The 16,395-nt window shown below is 37.0% G+C and overlaps 1 protein-coding gene across 2 annotated transcripts in view; it reads left to right on the forward strand.

Annotated features, from left to right (window-relative positions):
* KIFAP3 (kinesin associated protein 3) overlaps positions 1 to 16,395 on the forward strand; it is a 69,536-nt gene that overhangs the window by 21,710 nt on the left and 31,431 nt on the right. Inside the window, exons 11-16 of one of the 2 annotated variants that reach the window (XM_057427356.1) lie at positions 7,304 to 7,404; positions 11,778 to 11,886; positions 13,232 to 13,344; positions 14,329 to 14,494; positions 14,676 to 14,804; positions 15,265 to 15,363. In XM_057427356.1, coding sequence (XP_057283339.1) covers positions 7,304 to 7,404; positions 11,778 to 11,886; positions 13,232 to 13,344; positions 14,329 to 14,494; positions 14,676 to 14,804; positions 15,265 to 15,363 — 717 coding nt within the window. The remainder of the gene's footprint in view (positions 1 to 7,303; positions 7,405 to 11,777; positions 11,887 to 13,231; positions 13,345 to 14,328; positions 14,495 to 14,675; positions 14,805 to 15,264; positions 15,364 to 16,395) is intronic. The other variant, XM_057427355.1, reaches the window with a different exon arrangement.

A 16,395-nucleotide genomic window follows, 5' to 3' on the forward strand; every position in this document is an offset into this window, starting at 1 on the left:
GAAGAGGGAGGAGCACCTTTTCCAGAGCCCTTGTGAAGCTTGCAGGCAGAGAGATTGTCTTAAAGGATCATATGGAACAATTTTGCAGGTGGGGTAGTCCCATAGATCTTGAGGCTTTTACAGCTTCACATGTAAGGGGAAAGGTTACAACCAGCTTTCCGTTTTGGAAATATGGAAACATATTCAATCACAGCTTCTGCTGTTTACTGAAAACTTTCTTAGGTGATATTCTCCAGTGCAGGACACCATCTGCAGATTCTCCAAGTCTGCAGTTGCTAAGGTGAGAGATCTTTTGTCAGTTGGTGTCTTCAGACCCTTTGAACTGATGAGGGGACAGATACGCTAACATAAAAATTTAGTGCACTACAGTGAGTGTAGTGCTGGTAAATCTGTACAATCAATTTTTATTCCTTTGGTTTCTGACATACAGATGCTTTGCAGGATGGGTTAATTTACATGTTTGAGTAATTTCATTGCATAAAGCGAAACTTCTACGTGAATCTGGGGCCTCAATGTCTTTTTATGGTTTTTGTAAAAGCTGTCAGATCTGTGAGAAACTTGTAGATCCTCAATGAATGACATTTTAAATGACAAAACTCTAATCTTTTCACAATAAGAATACAGTTGAACTGTTTACCTTTCTTCCAAGACTTTGCTAGTTAAGAGTATGCTGGTGCTTGTGCAAAAACAGTATCTCTTGGGTAAGAGCTTAATTCTTTTTCTCTTGAAGATTCGTAAACTGAACCAATATTTAACTCTGCTTTTTTGGGCTTAATAGATTTGACCCTCAACTTTGTACTTCAGCTACTTCAAAACATGGGTAAAACCACTTTCCATTTCAATGTGGTGAATCATCCCTTTTGCCAAGGGAAAGGTAGCATCATGCATTTAGAATGGTGGCTGCTCTCTTGTGGAGCTGTGCACCCATAGAGCCAGGAGCATGGAAAGCCTCTACCTATTTCTATTCCCACTGAAATCCAAACAAGACTGGGAGAGTGTTTTTAGAGCAGAGAAGTCTGAATATTTTCTAGTACTTGTAATTGGAAGAGTTAATGTAATTTAATGAAATATAGTGCAGACGTGGCAAAAATTGTGCATGTCCTATAAATTTCCATCTAATTGTATAGCATTTAATCTGTGTAGCTTGGTGGAGACCTCTGAAGGAACAGCTTTGTATGGAATTATTTCCACCCACTTTGGAAGTGGGTGTTTTCTTAGTTTGATTCAAACTAAGAACTGCCTCTTCTAATTTCCAGTTTGTTGTAATAATGGTAGCTAATTCTTTTTGTCTCTTCCCTTCTTCCTTACTCTATGCCTTACTCTAGCATATTTCTTTTGTGAAGGAGAGAGAAGCAGCTTTATCTTCTTCCTTGAGTGATAATCCTGTTGCCTCCTGTTTTCTCTTTAATCTGGATTTATAATTGATTTATCTCTGGTTTGTGCAATATGCAGGATATTACAACCAATCAGCTTCTCATTTCTCATGTGTGAATTCACATGAGGTCAAATATGGTTGATTGTAGGACATTCTAAATAACAAAAATGATTTATTTGGTTTTTTTTTTTAATTCTCTAGGAAGGTCAAGCTTCTGAAAAGAACTTGCCTAAATTATACAGTATGTTGTCTAACGAGTGGCTATGCTTTGTTGTCTTTTACAAGTAACAATGCTGCAGACGTTTTTACTGTATATTTTTCCAGGCTTTCTTGCATAGAGTTCTAGGCAAAGGAATTGAGCCTGAGGCTCCAGATACGCAACTTCATTTTTGTCTATGTGAATGCTCCATCCCTGGTGGTGTTCAAGGCCAGGTTGGACAGAGCCTTGGGTGACATGGTTTAGTGGGAGGTTTCCCTGCCCATGGCACGGGGGTTGGAACTGGATGATCTTAAGGTACTTTCCAGCCCTAACTATTCTATGATTCTATAGCAGTAACATTAACTCAGTCTAAACTAGTCATTTCTATGCCCTTTGTTTTAGGATTATTATAATTCCTTCTTTGTTTCCTAGAAAAAAAAAGAAAAATTATATCCATTTTTCAGATGTGGCATGTACTTAGTTCCTTGAGGGAAGAAAAAAAAAACCCCAAAACACCCACACACCCAAAAAAACTAAAACAAAAGCCACAAACAAATTAAAAAAAACCCACCCGAACACAAAACAACTACCCAACAATGGCAAAACCAGGGGTTTAAGTTAGGCTTATAGTATGAAGCCAGTTTCAGTTAACATAAAGATGGCACAAGAGGGGTTGTTAGTATGTAGTTAATATCATAATGTATTATTTACGATGTCTAGTCTCCTTGAGTGTGAGCAGATTTGAAAATTCTTTCTGATTCTCTTGATAAAATGAACTGATATATCCAGTATGATTTATATTTACATGTGTAAATCAAACCAGTATGTGTCTAACCACACATGGAGTAACTTAGACTATTTCCAAGCTGGTTGCAAGTAATAATACAGGGTACAGGTAAGCAGAGATACCTTTCTATCCCTTTTTCCAGCATAATCACTGCTAATTATGATACATGAGAATGAAGTCTTGATTTCAGTGTTTCCTGACAGCAGTAAGAGACAGTATATAGATCTTATACTCAGTTTGTGACATTCTTATCCATACAGATTTCTTACATGCCTAATTCCACAGCAGGTTTGAATTGAGAGTGTCAGAGTTTGAAACAGAAATGAAGATTCACTCTGCCATTTAATAGATATTTACCTTTGTTTGTGTTCTGGTTTTGATTTAGTGTAGTTAATGTTTTGCACATGAGTTGGATAGGGTATATTTCATATTTAATGTGGAGACATTGATGATTCCATTAGAAATGATGACTACTTGAATTACTGATAGTGTTACATTTGAATAATTTAGTCCGTAACTTATATTCTCGTTTTTACTTTAGCATTTGAAAGATGAATGCTGCTGCTGCAACTCAGATCAGCATTTCAGTTTTACAGCTTTAGGATTTCTCTTTTGTTATCATGGAGCTCATGCAGAATTTTTTCCTTTTAAGCTCACAAACTCAACCAAAATGTACGACCTGAGCTTGTGATAAAGAAATATAGAGAAAGTGTTTTGTGTTTTTTGTTTTTTTTCCTTTAGCTTCTGCTGCTAGTATACCAATTAGATCTTTAACCTTAGTAAGATCTAGACATGGAATTCAGGTGTAGGTCCACAAAACTGGCATATGGCTTCTTATTAATGTTCAAAGGCTAAAAATCTGAAGCCATTTTGAACTCAGAGCCCATCATGTATTTATTTCCCTCTCTAATTTGCAGAAAACTAGTTGTGAAAACAGCCCAAGGGACCTGATATTTTTCCATCCCAGCTGCTCCAGCTGAACTACAGCTGCAAAAAAAATAAAAATCTAAGTATTGTTTCTGTAAACTGTTGAGTGTATTTTATAACAGAATAATTCCCACAAAATCAGTAACTACAGTTAATGACTGGTTTGTTAAAGCATTAACTGCACTCAGCTGGGAATGACCAATTTCTCTGGAATGGCTGTGTAAGAACTAAGGATAATTCAGTAACACTTTCAAATAATTATTTGGTTAATTAATGGTAAATTCTTGTGGAAATCCTATCAAAGTACTTGTGACCCCCACATTTAATATCCAATGAGTTCATTATGATTCATGTTTTATTGCCATAAATACCAGAAGAATCCATAATGAGTAGGCCATTATTTTCCAGGGGTGCCCTTACTGCTTTAGGCCATTTGGCTTTTCCACCTTCAGTCATAAAATGCTTGATGCTCAAAACTACCAGCATTTGTAGGCCACAACTTTCTGGCACCCCACCAAAACTTGGGTGATTTTTATGGACATGTTTGGCAGAGATCTGTTTTCTTTCTCTTGCTTTTCTAGTTAGGAAAATAATTGATGCCTACTGTACCAAGTCATAAGGAGGTCTTCCTTCCAGTGCCTGCTTTTTCATGTGTGGCCTTCAGTAATGGTCAGAAGTAGCAGAAAAGGTATCTCTTCCACGCTTTTGAAGACTGTTCTCCAGCCAGGTACTGGCCAGGGTTTGAAAGTTTTTCAGCCAAGTCTGTAAACAATGATGACTTAGTTTATTCATTAGCATTCAGATGAGTATAAAATACTAATAATAAAAAAAAGAAAGGTAAGCTTAGTACTGGCATATTTAAGTAATATGTCAAGTAATTACTGACAGTAATTACTTACTGTCAGTAGCTGCCAGTTACATGGGAGTGAAATACCTATTTCATTTGGATGGCAGTCGGCTTGGTGGATTTTTCAAACACTCTGTCACTTTTTACCCTTCAGCCTGAAAGATGATGCTTACTGTTTAAAAGGCTGTAGCTGTTGAATCTGTTGTCCTTCTAATCTTTGGCAAACTAGTTATGCATAGATTCCCATCAGCTTCTCCATAGGCTGTATCCTTCTTAATTGCACATGAGATTAACAACTGCTGTGCTTAAAAACAACCACCTTTTCTTGATTTTCCTGAAGTGCTGGTTCTTTGAATCTTGAGTTGCCACTGTTCTGTGTGAGAACTGAAAAAAAGTCTGGAGGTTCTGGTTTTACTCCACCAAAATGCTTCCACAGGGTAAGTGGAACAGTGGAACTTCCAGACATCAGCCTGAAATTCATTCCTTTCTGGGAAATGAGAATGAAATGAAACTTTAAATGCATACACCATTAAATACTTAAAAGCTGATTTAGTTGCATACTGTTTTTTTGTTTTTTTTTTTTTTAACTTCAGTTCTGTAATTTATTTTCATCTTCAAGTTAGTAGAATTCAGGTGGGGTTTTTTCTATTTACTTACAAGTGAAGAATATTTCCTTGCTGTGCCAGTGCAGTATGTGCCTGTGACTTAAATGCTCTAACCCATTTTCTAGTCCCTGTGTTGACAGTAGGACAGGGGAATTCAGGGAAAATGGATCAGTTAACTGCACAGCAAGGAGGAACTTGAATTCAACTCTTTTAAATTGTAGTTGTCTTTGCTTTTTGTGTGTCATGAAATCTGCCAGATGGCATACACTTTGGGAGAATTTCTGTGCCAGTCAGTAAAACCAAGGTCTTTCAGAGTTTATTCAGGTAAAATAAACTTGAATTCTAGATATTCCTTATATTTTAGGTTGAGTTTCTAGGTCTTTTTGATTATTTTTGGTAGCTTGGAAACAGAGGCAGTGTTGTCATTCAGCACTGAAACCTAAGGTCTTGTTCAGACATCAGAAGGGTTATTGTGATAGGCTGGACCTTTGAAAAAAGGGGAGAGAAAATTATGCAAAGAGTTACTTCCCAAAAAACAGGTGGCCTTTGCTGCTGTAGTAGACTATTTTCTTGAAAATAAGCTACCAGTATTGCTAAATACCAGGAAACTGCTTTTGCTACCAAATGTAAGACTGTATCTTAGCTGATGCTTTATCTTAGCACAAATGAAGCTTGCAGAAGTAAGGAGACAAAAAAACAAAGATGAAGGAAAAAGGTTAAATGGATATAAAGTAGCATCATTCTTGTCAACTGCCTGCTAGTTCATACCTGCTGAAGATCTGGTCCAACCTCACTCAGCTTGTTTTACCTGTTGCTGTTCTGGGGCGCCAACTTTCCTCCCTTTTGTATTGGCTTACCTTTCACTTTACATAGACTTTTCTGCATTCTTCAGCAAAGCATAATTGTAATTTGGGTCTTAAATTTGGGTCTTAAATAGATGCATGGGAAGAAGTGTTAAGAGCAGTCTAAATGGCTTCTTTTTTCCCCTAGCACCATGAAATTTGAAGGCATAACTTACTGTTTAAATTTTTGTATTTGCTTAGTAGAATCCTTTTAGATGCATGTATGGGAAGTGTTTTTTTCATGTAATTATTTGATTTAGAATGTCACTGTAAGTGAACAGGTAGGTAAGATGACCAGTCAGAATCACAAAAGATAATAATGCTTCATTTTTTTGCTTAAAACACAGTGTATATGCTTTAGCAACTACAGTACTGTCTGTGTTTTTATTTTACTAATAGCCAGAATAGCTATCGGATTTGGGGATTATCCTTTCTCCAGCTGTTAAGTGTGTGGAAGGTTGTAGTACAAGTCACATTTATTTTTTTCAAATGGGTAAGAATCCAGAAGGATCTGAAAGGTCTGCTTTGTAGCTTCATGAGGAAAGCTGTAGCATGGGGAAATAATACTTCATTGTATGGCAACTGCTAGAAGGGCTTCATGGGTCTTTTTTGATAATTCAATTTTGAAAAAAGGCACAAATGTGCATTTTCAGTATAAAGGCATCATATCCTTGCTGATTAAAGGAAATTTCAGCTCCCAGTGATGTAGGCATAAATAAAATTTACCAGTCCTGGTTGCTGTTTGAGGTCTTGACGCTTTGCTAAAGTGTTAAACAGGTAAGTGCTAACTTAGCCTAAATAGAAGCGGGAGGTAGGATATTTCTGATCAGAACTGTAAACTCTGAGTTGGTGACCTTATTACATCCTGGTCGGACTAATAGAAATGTGCAGATGAATATTTATCTCATATATAGCCAGTATCCTGCTAATGTAGGGCTAGAGGAGAGCTCAAGAAAATGCTCAGTGCAGATTTCAGCAGTGAGTCAGGATCAAATTCATCTGTGTTATTCTTAAACATTTGTACGTTTGTCTAAGATGGTTTTATAGAACCTTTCAGTTTAATACTTCACAGCCTACTCACGTAAGCTTCTCTAGTTTTTCTTGAGAACCTTTTTCTCTTGGTAAGAACTAATCTGAAAATATACTAAGGTTATCTTTGAAATATAAGAAATACAAAAGGCGCTCACAGGGTAGTATTATTTAGGATAATAAAATAATCAGTATGTGACTTACTTGAAAGGCACTGGATTCCTTCTACGACACTTCATAGTGGTAGTTCTTATTTTTCTCTTTGGCATTGGTACATTCTTTATCATTTCACTTTGAGACAAGCTTGTTGTTTCAAAAGGAACATCCACAGCTAAATTGTCATTACATTTGTTATTTAATTTTCTGGTTAAAAAATGATGAAGGCTTTCTCTGGATGACCTGCCATTATTCAGTGTTTCTGTCACAAAATATATTCCTTTTCAAAGGGGGGTTAAGGAAGTGTTTTGAGGTGCTGGGGAAGAGGGGGAGTAGTTAGTATTGCCCTTGTTCCTTCTTAGCACAAATACAGTTCATTTGGATAGGCCAGGCAAGATCCTCTCAATCATGTTGCATTTCTGATGCAGGTTTTGCCTGTATTAGCTGGGGTTTTTATGCTGTTTTCCCATTTTATGTATTTATGACACCTAAAATACCAGGCTTCTATTAATATGGAATTTTCTTTTTCCTTCTAGCAAATGAAAGCTACAAACAAATAGCAATGTGTATTCTGTATCACATAAGCATGGATGATCGCTTTAAATCAATGTTTGCATACACAGATTGTATTCCACAGGTATGTGCTTTTATGTACGTCGAGCTGGTAAGTTGCGTCTTTGCCTGTACACGTCTTCTCCTCACTCATAGCAGAACTCGCACTGACACCCACAGGTAACAATAGGAACAACCACGATACTTTCAAGTTGATAGCGAGCCACCAATTCATCGAGCAGTCTGACTGTTCTTGCTGTGTTTTAATGGTCCCCAGAAAAAGGATAAGTGACATGTTCTTTTTCAGTACTACTAAAGCTTGAGCTGCATCAATGAATTCATAAAAATACAGTTGACCTGGGGAATTTTTGCAAGAGATTGGGAATGCTTGAAAGAGATTAAAGCTTGTTCACAGCAGGTCCTTAGAGGATCTTGTGGAAAGTATTTCATTTACAGTTTTAGAAGGCATTCTTGCCTGCTCCCATTGGGTATCAAAATTTCAGTGTCTCCAGTATTACAGGATACGAACTGGAAACCAACCAAGCAGTGATATGTTGCTACATCACAGTTCCTTTCCCAACTACAGGTATGTACAACAGGGGAGAGAGACTTGAAGAGTAAGGAAGAGGCTCTTCACCAATTATTCAGGCTACAGTTTGTTGCATAACACTGCCTCCAGTCATAGTCTTTGGTCCAAGCACAGACAAAATATCATGGAGTTTGGGATTTTGTGTGTGTGTGTGTTGTGTGTTTTGTGTTTTGTTGTTTGTTGGAGTTTGGTTGGTTAGTGGTTTTAGTACCAAATCCTTTCTTACTGGTAATTTTTCAGTCCTGATGAGCTCGGAATTGAAAAGCTGCATTACGTAAGTGTGACAGCTCTCGGTAGCTTTTTCAGAATTGCACCACAATATCTTCTTTCCTGCCAAATGTGTTTTCAACATCAAATGCATCCGGAGATGGAAGTTACCATGGAAAGCTTTCAGAATGTTTCTGGTCATTATTTCATGAAAAAATGGTGATGCTTTTCCAAATACAGGAGGATTTTGGACAATAGAGAGGGAGAACTAGTGGAAATAACTAGTATGTGTTACGAAATGATCTTGTAAACGTCCTGCTGACTGCCTTTTGTGCCACAAGAAGCAGCTATATATAAAGCTGTTTGCATGATATAAGGACTTGCTTTGTTCTCAGCCATTATCAGCCAAACCAGAACTCATGCACTCTGTTTCAGGTCTCACTTATGACATGATTTCAGGGAATCTTGGCATGGCTTTTAGATTCCCAGTGCCAAATGTGAAGAGATGTGGTAACTTCAGCAGCTTCATACTCTGAGCTTTAACATCATTGTTCTGATGGGCAGCAACTGGTCAAATGGATGCTTACAGGGCTGTATCCAAAGACTAGTGAAACAAGCAGCAAATAAATTTGTTGCCTTCATTGCGTTTTGGCTAAAAGTACAGAATTCATATGGCTATTAATGCTTTACTGGTCAATGTAATTATTCACAGATCACATCTCCTGGCTGTTCAGAAAGGACAAGCTGGACAGCTAGAGCTTAAATTTTATAAATGAATATTCCAATTGAGGACAATTATTAAGGAAGACAGCAGAAAACATGGGGAGGTGGATAAGGCACCCAGGAGAAGCAAGCATCCTTTGAAAGGACTCCCTGCTGTCTGATTCTATCTTGGAAAACCAAACTGTCTTTTCAGTAGTAGAATGTGCCCTTCTGCGGGTTTGTTTCTTTTTGAGGAAACTGGCAAATACTCAATAATGAATGTTTAGCTTTTGCAGGAAGTGATTAGAAAATCAGTCCCCTGTTGTCATTTTGAACAGGCGAGGCGCTTGACAAGGGCTTGCGCGTGCTGTCCCAGGTAAACATCCTTGATTGCAGGAGTTAGTGGGTGCTATTCTAGTAACAGTTAAAAGTGAGTATTAACAGTTCATTCTTGTTTAGACCCCAGCAATGCGTGTTTTGTTTAAATAGGTGCAAATGCCATCCAGATGCTTATAAAAGCCTTTATTGGTAATAACCTGGCCAATCAAAGGGCATGGTTAGGCAGTGATGTCATGGTGATATTTAATATTTTACCGCAGAGCAGTGTGCAAGGTTCTCTGCAGCTGCCCACATGTTTTCCACCACGGTTGTCCTGTTTGGCCCCTCTTTGATCTATAAGCTTCTTTTCAGCTTAATGCTGGTAAACGTCCTCTCTTGACAGCACCCTTTGCTCCTGTCCGCCATTATCTGCTGAAGTTCAGAAACCAGAGCATCACTTCAAACAGCAGAGTTAGGGAGTAGCCGGTCAGGAGAGATTCCTGAGGCATGCAGTTCTGGCATAATCATTCAAAGATGTTTGAGCTGGGCTTGGGGAGGGGGTTGGACAGAGGTGTATGTGAACAGAAAGCTGTGGGGGTTGGCCTCTGGTCACTGGTAAATAAGTGAAGGCAGGTGCCAGAGAGTCTAGACACAGTGATTTCAGTCCTGGTCTGTGGTATCTGATACTCAATATGGGACTTGTCTGATTGAACACTACTGCCTCTTCATTGCACATGCTGCAGTCTTTTTACTGCCTTCCTGTTAAATCAGTAAAAGATGACAATGGACATAGTAAAAGCAGAACAAATTTAATTTTAATATTTCCTATTTGGCAGCAATTACTCTTCCTTTTGAAGTGGCACAAGAAGCAATCAAATTAAATGAAGACATAATGGGAAACATGGAGCTTGTACAAAACTATTATTTTAAAATTTGAACAGCTTTAATTGAAACTGGATATATTTTTTCTTTTTATAGAGAAGTAGTTCAGTAATTAGCAGTGTAATCCCATCTTGTTAAACATCTAATTTCCACAGATTTTGTATTGTGTAAGTAATGAGAATGTTTCCCTTCAAATTATTTGAAGGGTTTTAAAAATCTGTTTTTAAGGGGTTTGTAACAGAAGAGTTGCAGGGGGCGATTTTTGAATACTCGTGTTCCACTTGTTAAGTGGCAGCTTTTTTCTCTGGTTAATTCACTCTTATGTGACTGTCAGGCTTACGGATTTAATAAACTAGAGATTTTATAAATTCTTGAAGTAACCTAGGGAGTTCTGAGTCTACCTTTTTAAGAAAGGGAGGAGGAAATCAATAATAGCTTTTAAATCTGAAAGTTCCAGAAAAAGAGATAAAGAACTATCTTGTAACTTTTTTGGGGGGAAGGGATGGGGGTGTCTATTTGGAATGACTACTTTGGAGTGAAATTTCTGCAATACCATTGTTCTTGCCCCTGCCCCCCAAATGGGTTTCTCACCCACTTTCTCCAGTTTTTAATGTATTACAAACAGTCTTTCCACCAGGCGGCAAGCACGTAACTATATGATTAGTCGTTGCTTTCTTCTCACCTTCACCACTTCTTGACGCAAACAGGGCTATATTTTTGTACCCTGTATTCAGCTTATCTTTAGACTCAGTTGTTTCTACTCCTAGTAATCCCAGCCTTGTCATCATGCTGCTTTGCATTGTAATCTTGACATGTCTTATGAGCTGAGCAGGTTTTAGGAGCAAATAGAGTTATGTCCTGTAGCCTCTCAGTGAGGAAGCTTTGCAGCTTATCTGCCATGGTTGGAAACAGAAAAAGAAACTTATGTATTTGACTCATGTTCATATATTCAATATGCCATTCAAAAGTGTTCATATTGAACAAAATGAGACCAGATAGCCTGTGATATAATGAGCAATACAGGTGCCAGATGTATAAAATGATGGCAATCCGTAGGTTATTTGCCTAAGGAATTACGTGGTAATTCACTGACACTTACTAAACAGTTGGAACAGGATTATAGGTGATTGTCTACTTACATTAACCCAGGTTGTTCTGTCCCGTTACCAAAAGAATAGGACTTCACTGGAGAAGTCTTTGGTATATAGCAGTGTTCAACTCTAGCAATGGCAGCTGCAAAGATAAAGTACATTTCTGCAGATACAGCTATTTACGTATCAATGAAGTAATCTCAAAGCAAAATAGTAATAGAATTATTCTGCAATTAAGTATGTGTTTATAGTCATAATCTTACTAAATAACCAGGTAGTAATCTGACTTTCTGTGAAACTAAGTCGTGGGGTTTTTTTCCCCATATTAAGTCTACCTAAACTTTTTTCCAAAACAAATTTGTCCATTCACAACTTTATAAAAACAGTAAAAATAAAAAAATTTAGTGGTAGCAATAAAATGTAACTAACCCATATTAATTTAAGGTGATGAGTGACTGCCATTTTTTGCACTTTATAAGCATTGTTATTCCCAAATAATGGAACTATACATCTTGTGCACTTGACCTTTGTAATTTTACTGTTTCTATAGAAATGTTGAATATTAATTTTTGAAAAAAAAATTTAAAAAGCTACTGTAGTTATCATAACATTGCTCTCTTAATGCTTTGGAAAGATTAATGACTTAAGTGTGCTTGTCTTTCTTGGCAGTTAATGAAGATGCTTTTTGCATGTCCTGATGAGCGAGTTGACCTGGAACTTATTTCCTTCTGTATTAACCTTGCTGCTAACAAAAGAAATGTACAACTTATCTGTGAAGGTAATTGCTGAGATTTTACTGTTTTCTTGGAGGTGACACTTCAGATATGTATTTTTATATGTATACTTAAATATATAAATTATGTATATTTGAGTTACTTACAAATGTGTATATGTATCCTCAAAAAAAAAAATAAGCACCCATTTGGGTAATGATTCCTCTCCAGAATTCATCTTGGTGGCATGAGTGCCACTGAGTAGCCAGATCTGTTCATATCTGTCATATGTAGTTTTATAAAGCACATTGATGACATTACTGTGGGAGTATTACTATGCAGTAGCTTTGGCTATTACATCCAAAACTGTATAGAAAGATCAAGATTTTACTTAAATTCCATCTGCCTAAAATTCATCTGCAGCTAATCAGTACTTCACCTGCCAGTACCAAATAAATAGTACAGTGATGTAATTTAGTTGCATCTTTCCATTAACTTTTTTTCTTGAGTATGTTTTGGGTTCTAGTATTATATTACATGGTATAGGTGGGCTCTGTACTTTGTTCAGTAGCTCTCTGGGTTGCTTTTAAAGTTTATTTTCATACTAGTGTTAACACTAGCAGTTTAGGTGGAACATTATTATTTAGTAGCTCTAATTTTCCCTTTTACTCAAAATTTTCACTATGAACTACTGCAGTAAATTACTAGACTTTAAAAGGGTCAGTTGCAGTCAATTTGGCCAGCCATTCCGCTTCAGAATTCTGTGTGTAGCTCTGTAGAAAGTGTAACAGGGAGTTACAATTTTATTGTAAAGGCACAAATGAAATTCAAGCTAGTAGCGCTTACTAGATAATAAAGTGATCTTTTGGAAACATAATAACATAATTCCGGAGTGATCTTTTGGAAACTTAACAGTGGGACTTGCTCAGTGCAATCAAGTACTTAAAGTATGTGTGTTTTGTTCCCACGATGATCTATGCAACTCATAAATAATCTTTTAGAACCATAACTGTATTTATTCTGTAGAGTGGAGAGAGCTGTCTCTGAGTTAGTACCAACAGTGGTGCTGCATCTCCACTAACTGCACTCAATGGTAGGATAACAGTTTTCATATAGAACCTTTCTTCATCTGAATAAATAACTAAAAACACTTGAAGCATTTAGCTAGTTACCCGAGTTCTTGAGTGTCCCACCAGTACATACGGTCATTGTAGCTGTTACAGAATTTATACAGAGAAAGACTTCTTTTTCAACTTAAACTTGAAAGAAGAAATAGTTCCTGTCCAGATTCTTCACTTTTCCCTTTTAAAAGTTCAAGCTGGTTTTGTGTGTGTTGGTTTTTGGTCAGCCACTGCTTTCCTTATTTTTAATTTTATGTGGTGGATTTCCCAAGTGTTTGCTTCATTTCAGGAAATGGTTTGAAAACACTAATGAAGCGGGCTTTGAAATTTAAGGATCCATTGTTAATGAAGATGATCAGGAATATTTCACAACATGATGGACCAACTAAAAGCCTGTTCATTGTAAGTACTATCTGTTACCTAATATGATCTCTGATTCTTCCTACTAGAAAAGACTGGCTGTGGACAGCTGCTGTGCTTTGTCTTTACATGGTGTCCAGATTAAGTTTTCTTGGCTACCTCAGGTTGTTTTGTTTTATAAGACTACCTCATTTGGTAAGACAGGGTTTGAATCCTCACTACAGGGAAAAGAAATCTGAAGCTGTATCCAGTAAGTCCCTGTTCCAAAATAAACACACAAAATGAAGCAAATGCCAACAACAAAAGAAAACAGCACCCCCTCCCCCCCCCTCCCCAAACCCCAACTGCTGGGGTGCATGGCATAATAATTAACAGTTAACAATTTCTTCTGTTATTGCTAGAGGGCAAAATAAAGTGTGGGGTTTGTTTCTTCCCCCCCCCCCCCCCCATATCCAGTGTTTTATATAAGTGGATATTTTAAAATTTGAATACTTGCTATTCAGTTAAGCATGTAAAGCTGCCCTTTCAAAAGGGAGGGAAGGGAAACATAACATCTTAATTGTGGAAATTTTATATGCACTGTTAAAATGTGGATTGAATTTCAAATTGTCTTAAAGCAGTATAGAATTAGGAAGTAGAATCTGTGATTCCCCTGTTCATGTCTCCAGAATATCTCGTAGTTATTTCTTAAAATCTATAGGAAGAGGGCTCTTACTGTCACTAATGCGGTATGGTGTTCACTGTTGTCTTTCCCTTATTTTCTAACTGCTTTCTCAAGCCATGTGTGTAATAGCTACTTTTGGAACATCTGAACAAATGATCTACATTTTTTAAAAGTGAAAGGATGGAGCACAAGTATGCTGAAATGTTTTCTTGGATTATTCTTCAACTGAAATTGAAAGTGCCTTATTAGCCTTCATTTAAGGAGAAAAGTCTTTTGAGAACTAGTTTTGATTTGACCAAGTTGTGAGTTCTTCAGAACCCCAGATTATTCTCTAGTTATGTTTGTTGTTATATTTTCTCTAGGATTATGTTGGTGATTTAGCAGCTCAGATATCAAATGATGAAGAGGAGGAATTTGTGATTGAATGTCTGGGGACACTTGCAAATTTGACCTTACCAGATCTTGACTGGGAACTTGTGCTGAAAGAGTACAAACTGGTTCCATACCTCAAGGATAAACTAAAACCAGGTCTGTACAAAGTTCTGTTGCTCTTTCAAAGTAGAGTCTTTCGAAGAATTCTTGAAGTGCTGTTGCACTTAAGTTTGGGGAAACTTAACATAGAAGAACAGAATCATATCTAGAGAGAAATATACAACTGCCACAAGATTAAGGATTTCTGAGAGATAATACTTTCTGCATTCTGACATAGCAGGTTCTGCAGAAGATGACCTTGTTTTAGAAGTCGTGATAATGATTGGAACAGTTTCTATGGATGACTCCTGTGCTGCTTTGCTGGCTAAATCTGGAATCATCCCTGCACTAATTGAGCTTCTAAATGGTATGTTTGCCATGTTTGACTTTGGTTTTGTTTTTCAGAGAAGTTAGTTGATGTAGCCATGATGTAACTGAATGGACATTCATTTTCTCTTGCAAGGCAGGAGTAGGTGTTTTATATATGAAAGACAGAGCAATTACTTGGTTACTGATAGAGAGATAGGGACTAGTAGCAGTCTGATAGATTTGACTTTTTCCTATGCCTCCATTACTCCTACTGTACTGTGATTTCAACAAAATAAAAAGTGACTGGGGGAAGGCTGCTGACCCGTGTGATGTGATGTCTTTCTGCTTGACTGGAGCAGGAAAGAAAATGTTCATTTTGTGTTGTTGGGAGATGAAATCTCTTGCATACCACTGAATTGTCTAGCTGACATGTAAGAGCTGGGTGTTCTCTAAGCCTCACAAGCCTCTAGTTGTAAGATCTGAAACTGTGCTTTTTGTTTTGTTTTTTTCCCTTGCAGCTCAGCAGGAAGATGATGAGTTTGTCTGTCAGATCATCTATGTATTTTATCAGATGGTCTTTCACCAAGCCACCAGAGATGTCATTATCAAGGAAACACGTATCTTTTTAAAGATTAAATATCTAGAATTGCAGCAATTAATTTGCCATCACTTGCTGTTTGACCTGTATTTATCTTGCATAAACCTCCTGATCTCAGAGCTCTCTTGTAAATGGTTTATTTCAGCTGAAGGAAAAAGCCAGGCAGCCTAGGCATGTTAGAGGGACTGCAAGATTAATAAGAAAGATTAAAAGTTAGTTTGCTTTGAAACAGGAAAGGAAGTAGGAGGAGGATCACTGGACCAGGTGACCCATTAGTTCTTATGAAAACTGAATTACTGCTTTAATTTGTTTTACAAATCATAGTTCATAGAAGAACCTACATAGAGCATAAACAAACCAACCTCTTGCACTGCACCATTAAACATATATGGTGTGTAGTCTGAAGTTATGTGCATTAAAATAATAGCATTCTTTCTTGTATCAATCTAGACAACAGAAATAATGCTTGCCTTGTATTTTTTTGTCCACCTGATTGTTCTTTGAATTTTGTTTGATGTAAGTCTTCCCTCTTCTTCCCACTATGGAGACTTTGATTCCTGTTCCTGACTTTCCTCTGTCTCTTCTTTTTGCACCTTTCTGTTGATGACTGAATCTGTTCTTGAGTTTCATTATGTTGTGAATCTGTTTAATTTTTGGTTTTGTATGGTACTTACAACTCTTATTTAGGATTTACTGCTTATTGTCATTATTGTTTGCATAATAGATTATCTTCAATATTTTTGAAACAAATACATTGGAAGCCTTTTTTAAAACCAGAAATGCCCGCGGGTTACAAAGGTAACAGATAAAAGATTAAACCATTCTACAGAATCTGAATCTTATGAAATAACACATGGGGTACATGGATTTCCAGTAACAGATCAGAATTTTCTTTGAAGGGGCATGTAATTTCTTTCCAGCAATTCTGAAGAATATTTGGGTACTTTAAAATGTGATTTCAACAAAATAAAAAGTGACTGGGGGAAGGCTGCTGACCCATGTGATGTGATGGAAAATTCCTGACTATGGTTCTTAATGAAATTTGCAGTTG

The sequence above is a fragment of the Pezoporus wallicus genome, unplaced genomic scaffold, assembly GCF_028554395.1.
Source record: "Pezoporus wallicus isolate ANWC-B61680 ecotype Strahan unplaced genomic scaffold, APGP_CSIRO_Pwel_v1 scaffold_7107, whole genome shotgun sequence".
Taxonomy (NCBI): Eukaryota; Metazoa; Chordata; class Aves; order Psittaciformes; family Psittacidae; genus Pezoporus; species Pezoporus wallicus.